General features: G+C 54.3%; 1 protein-coding gene across 1 annotated transcript; it reads left to right on the top strand.

Moving 5' to 3' along the window:
- Nucleotides 1–54: 54 nt before the first annotated feature.
- On the top strand, nt 55–5286 carry LOC104548826 (small G protein signaling modulator 1-like; the record flags this gene model as incomplete). Its single annotated transcript, XM_010194952.1, has 8 exons — nt 55–123; nt 887–1471; nt 1657–1781; nt 2974–3056; nt 3260–3369; nt 3663–3759; nt 4553–4720; nt 5198–5286. Coding segments are annotated over 8 exons (1326 nt in total), but the record flags the coding sequence as incomplete, so codon positions are not given.
- Between the last annotated feature and the right edge of the window lie 842 nt (nt 5287–6128).

The raw sequence follows: 6128 nt of genomic DNA, 5'->3' as shown, positions 1-6128 counted from the left end.
TGCAAACTTGCTAAGGGAGCACTCAATCCCCCTTTTCTCTCTCTCTTGCAGTCTTCACAGAGCTGCAGCTCTGGCCGGCAGAATCACGCGCGGCTGCAGAGCGACTCCAGCTCCAGCACACAGGTGAGCACTGGCACTTTGTCCCCTCCTGCTCCTTCAGACGCTGGCCACCCAACAGCACCAGCTTATGCTGAGCACTAGTTGATAACCATGATTTCTGCAAAGAGAAACCGTAGTTGGAGGAGGTAAATGACTCCCAAACCTGCCTCTGGAGCTGCTAAGGTCAGAAGTGGTGTTTAATATTCACCAGCCTGCTCTGCACAGGCTCAAAGGACCAACCCCTATGTGGCCTTCACACCTGAGGGCCCCTGGCTGCTCCGTATGTTGGTAACCATGTGTTCAACCAACCTGTTTAAATGATGTCCTGCCCAATATATTATGCTGAGTAAAGCGTGGAGCAGGGACTGTAGGCTCTGAGTTTTGCAGATGGCCAAGCACTGACCTGCCAGATCCAGGCAGGAGAGCCTAAAAACTGAGAGCGTCTTCAGAATTGGCCCTTCACCGTGCCCAGAAATTCCTCTGAGAGTCTGGTTAAGATGAGACGGAGATGTGGGCATCTGAAGTTGTCTCTCACTGTAGCAAAGATGTGGAGCCACAGCCAGGCACAGCATTAGTGACTTAAAATGCATTCAAGTCCTCAGGGTTTTCTTCCACTGGTTGCTTGTATGAGACCTGTGCATATAGAGAAGATCTTTCTCCCTCCTCGCTGTTGGGAACATGGGCATTATGTTAAGAGCTCTTGGGGACATAATGCCCATGTTCCCAACAGTTTGCTGAATGCAAGAGCTTGCACGTTCTCATGTGGCTCTCTCCTCGTGCTTTGCAGGTGTTTGAATCTGTGGATGAAGTGGAGCAGACCGAAGGAGATGCTCAGCTGGAAGATGGCAAACAAAGCAAGATCCCCAACGGGACGGTTCCCAACGGCACGTGTTCCCCCGATTCTGGCCACCCCTCTTCCCAAAACTTCTCCATCACTTCGGGGTTCTCGGAGCGCAGCTTCAGCAACGAGGACAGCGCCTTGGAAACCAACAAATCCGTGGCCAGCTCTCAGGGAAAGGCTGGTGGGTCTGACATCCCAGCCTCACAGGACCCAGATGGTGCCCAGCAAGAGGAGAAGCTGCAGGGCCAGGACAGTCTGGAAGGTGAATTTCCCACTGCTGGAAGCATGGACTTTGTTCCTGTGGGGGAGAGCTCGGCAAGGCTCATGTGTGATCGCGATGTTGTGGCCCTGACTGTGGTAGAGAGCTGGGCAGACAGCGAAGCTGAAAAGCAAAGCTTGGTGGAGAGTGAAGATAACCTCTCTGAGGAGCCCGAGATGGAGAGTTTGTACCCGCAGCTGGATTCTCTGGCTGTCACTGATTTAACCAACAGCGAAGCGTCTGCTGTCTCCTCGACGGGTGTCACCTACTCTGTAAGTATGGGTTGGTTTGCTGAGTGGGTTTCTTCCCGGCTGCCTCACTGTTTACCCACACGTGCCCTGTGCTGCTCCTGCACAGGGTGTACAGGGGCTCTCCACCTTCCATCCTCTGTTGCCCTTGCAACTTTCTTTTTGGGTTTTACTTGAAAACGAATGAACTTTGCTTTTGTTTTGGGCAGCCAGAGCTGCTGGACATGTACACGGTGAACCTGCACCGCATTGAGAAGGACGTGCAGCGATGTGACCGCAACTACTGGTACTTCACCCCTGCCAACCTGGAGAAGCTCCGCAACATCATGTGCAGGTGGGGGTCAGAAGGTGGGGGCTCTGTGATGGGAGCTGCAGCCTCAAACTTTGTTCTGAGTTACTGAGTTTCGCCTCCTTGATTTCCAAAATCCCCTCATCATCCCAGAACTGGAGCCACAGCTCCAGGGACCACTGGGTTACCAGAGCGAGGAGCCCAGCGTTGGGCTGCAGAGCGCTGTGACTGCCATGTGCCCGGGTTTTTGGCCAGAGCAGAGGGCTCCCTGGGGCTGCCTCACACTGTGAACTCACTGCAGTCCACCTGCTCTCTGCAATATGTCTGGGAAATGTGTTAATGAGGATCAGCCCGCAGAGCTGCAGCGCTAATGAGGAAGTGCCTGAAGCGATGGAGCGGTTGGTGCCCACCCCAGAGCCCAGAGCCGGTGATACCTGAGTGCACTTCTGATTCTGCTCAGTCCCTGTGACTAAGAGGTTGCTGTGCGACATTCACCGACTCAAACCAGCTCCAGCTCAGCAGCTGCGGCTGCTTCGGGGGCAGCGAGGGCTCAAATATTATTACTCATCTTGCAAATATGAGGAGAAGCTGCTGTTTCATTAGAGCTGTCACTTTATCTGACAGCCAGAGCTGGAGATCTCTGCTGAGATGAGTTCTACAACGCAGCAGATTTTGGAAAGCTCTTGTGGGCAGGATGGAAAAGCTTGTTCCCTTGTGCCAGCAGTGGATCCGAGTCCTTTCTGAATGCATTTTGACTTGCTACCAAATATGGGAAGATATCTCTGCAGGGCTGGTTGCTTCTTGGGACGCTGGGTGCGGGGAGGCGAAGCAGGAGATATTGTGCAGAGAGAGCCAAGAGGACGAATCGAGGGGGAAGGATGAGAATTGAGAGATAAATTAACAACTTTATTGGTCCTTTTGAGCAATCACCCCACCTGCACTGATTTCTGTGCAATGGCCGTGGCACAGCCGTGGATCAACAGCCATGGACATGGATGTGTTGATCTAGGGCTGTGCCATGCATGGCTGACCTGAAAGTCACCACTGGCACTTAAATAATTTACAGCCTGGCTGTAGAGGAACAGAGCGCAGGGCAAACCGAATAAACTGGTCTGATTGACCCTGTTTGGTGGCAGGATGTAGGAAACACCAGCGTCCCTGGAATGGAGGCAGGGCACGGGCAAGTGAGGTGGCACGGGAAGGGCTCACGGGCCACCTTTCCTGCTCTCTCCCACAGCTACATCTGGCAGCACATTGAGATCGGCTACGTGCAGGGGATGTGCGACCTGCTGGCCCCTCTCCTGGTCATCCTGGATGACGGTGAGTAGGTGGCTCTGCTCCACTGTCCCCATGCCTTTGTGGGAGCCAGAATGGGGACAGCGTGACCTTTTACAGTGTGAGCTGTCTGTCCAAGGCTCTGTGTGTGGAGCAGGGAGAGGTTTTCCTGCTGTGGGTGCGTGGTGGGATGTGGTGATGCGGGTATGGATGCAGCCGAGCAGTGACCATCTCTCTCCCCTGTGCAGAGGCCCTGGCTTTCAGCTGTTTCACAGAGCTCATGAAGAGGATGAACCAGAACTTCCCCCACGGAGGAGCCATGGACACCCACTTTGCCAACATGAGATCTCTCATCCAGGTAGGGGGTCCTGGCACAGCATCAGCAGCCTCTCAAACCTGGGGGAAAGCTGTTCTTGGGATGGGGACTGTCTCAGAGAGGCTGAGAGGAGCTTTCGGTGGTGGGAAGCAGGAGGGGACACCAGAAGGGCTGTAAGGAGAGCCTGGGAGTGACATGTGCCTGGATTGCAAAGGAGGGAGATGCTGGGTGAAGATGGTGCAGCAGGAGAGCAGTGGAAATGGGGGAAAGCAGGCAGAGGAGCGGCTGGCACCTCCAGTGTGCACCGATGAGTTTGCTTTTGCTTTTCTCGGCAGATTCTGGACTCTGAGCTCTTCGAGCTGATGCACCAGAATGGTGATTACACTCACTTCTACTTCTGCTACCGATGGTTTCTCCTGGACTTCAAGAGAGGTGTGTGCTGGGCGGGAGGGAGCTGAGACCAGCAAATGGGGAGGGAAGGCAAGGTCTGCTGTGCTTCCACCCTTCTCAATACACACTACAGCTTCAGTTTGAACTTGAATCACAGATTATGAGGAGTTGGAAGGGACCTGGAAAGCTCCCACAGTGCAACCCCTGCCAGAGCAGGATCACCAGAGCAGTCACACAGGAACACGGCCAGGGCTTTGGGTGTCTGCACACAAGGAGACTCCACAACCTCTCTGGGCAGCCTGGGCCGTGCTCTGTGCCCTCACACTGACAAAGTTTTTCCTCATCTTCAGCTTGAACCTCCTGTGCTCCAGCTTGGGACCATTGCCCCTTGTCCTGGCATTGGCCATCCCAGAGCAGAGCCTGGCTCCTTCCTCCTGACACTGCCCTTTCCCAATGGATCCCCAGGAATGAGGGCACCCCTCAGTCTCCTCTGCTCCAAGCTCCAGAGCCCCAGCTCCCTCAGCCGCTCCTCAGCAGGAGATGCTCCACTCCCTCCATCATCTTTGTGGCCCTGCTGGACTCTTTCAAGCAGTTCCTGTCCTTCTTGAGCTGAGGGCCCAGCACTGGACACAAGATTGCAGATGTGGTCTCACTAGGGCGGAGTAATTTCAATTTCACCACGTGTTCCTGCTTTGCTTTTCCCTGGTAGATTTGTGGCTGACTTTTCAGTCCAGATACAGAACCTGTTATTCCAGAGCTGCTGGTGAACCCCGTGAGCCAGATTGTAAACCCGGGGCTGCTGTGGTAACTGCTGGGCTTTTCCCTCTGTTCGCAGAGCTGGTGTACGACGACGTGTTCGCCGTCTGGGAGACCATCTGGGCAGCTGCGCACGTTTCCTCCGCACACTACGTGCTCTTCATAGCCCTGGCTTTGGTGGAAATGTACCGGGACATCATCTTGGAGAACAACATGGATTTTACAGACATCATCAAGTTTTTCAACGGTACAGCTTGTCTCCTGTTGGGCTCAATTTGTGGCAGCTGCTGAGCTGAGGCAGCACGTGTCTGTGCCTATAGGCAGTTGTGTCTGGGCTGGGTGTTAAAAGCAAGCAGAGTGGTGTGTGGTGGTGCGATGCTGATCTTGGAACGTGATGGTAAGGAGACCATTGGTCAGTCAGGCTCTGCTGGGGTCAGATGGTGCCTGGGGGGAGCCACTGTGCCATCCTTGGCCACAGCCCACCTTGCTGTGCTTGAAGGGAGCTGTTGGTGTAGGCTTTGCTTCCTGCTGGCTGTCGTCATCCCCAGATGTGTTGGCTCATGGTGGCTCTTCAGAGCTGGTCTCTGTGAGGGGACTTGGGCAGGAATTTGCAACTTCAGCTCTCGGAGCTGAGCTGAGCTGAGCAGCAGCGAGCTGTGAGGCCAGGGGGACTCTTGAGATGCTCGGGTCTGACCCCCTCATGGGTTCCTTCCTTCTGTTCCAGAAATGGCTGAGCGGCACAACACCAAGCAGATCCTGAAACTGGCTCGGGACCTTGTCTATAAAGTCCAGACTCTGATCGAGAACAAATGAAGGAGGTGGGGAAGATGAGGCATCCAGACCAAGAGCCGGGACTCCCCTTCAATGCTTCCTCCCCTCTCCTTCTCCAAGTGCCGCGCCTGTGGAAGTAAGGTAGTCGGACACGTGCTGCTGTACCTGGAAATGCCCTTAGCTCTCCAAATGCTGTGTTCAGTGTTAGGTCCAGGGGCCCCGGCTCACATCTCCTCAGCCTTCTTCAGTGACTTAACCAAAGATCCGTACGATTGCATTTTACTGCTAAGGACTTGCTTTGGGGCTGGTCGCTTCCTTGCCGTGCTGCAGCAGAAGGGCAGCACGAGTGGTTCCCACCACAACAGCCCAGGCAGCTGCCAGCACCCAGGTCCCAGCTTGGAGCCACTCGGGCTCGACAGCCTTTGTGCAAGGAAATAAAGCTGCATTATTAACGTTATGTGTTATAACGAGAGCCGTTACCCCTGGCGCGGGGGAGGCAGCCAGCCCTGCAAGCCCGGGCAGGACGGGGGTGCTGCCAGTGCTCGGTTCCTTACTGACATTAGGAGGCTCTGCCAGTAACAGAGAGGGACTTGGATCACAGAAATTCCTCTTCTTTTGATCTTGACCCTTGATGCATAGCATCCCCTTTAGTATTTTTTTAGGGCTCTGTTCTCCCCCTGGGATTTTTACCTTGTTTGTTACTACGATATCTGAGCACACAAGATGGATTTTTCAGAAGAGCTCCAAATTCAGCGTTGGGTTTTGCTTTCAAAATCCAGCCTCTGTCACGCTCTCTGAACACTGGAAAATCTGGTCCTCACCTCCTCTGGGAACTCCAGACTTGAGGTTTTCTTACCTGCCTTACTCTAGCTGCTGGCGTTAGG

The sequence above is a fragment of the Mesitornis unicolor genome, unplaced genomic scaffold (genome assembly GCF_000695765.1).
Source record: "Mesitornis unicolor isolate BGI_N332 unplaced genomic scaffold, ASM69576v1 scaffold35961, whole genome shotgun sequence".
NCBI lineage: Eukaryota > Metazoa > Chordata > Aves > Mesitornithiformes > Mesitornithidae > Mesitornis > Mesitornis unicolor.
The sequence above is the reverse complement of the archived record's forward strand: the minus strand, read 5'-3'. Positions and strand labels throughout refer to the sequence as shown.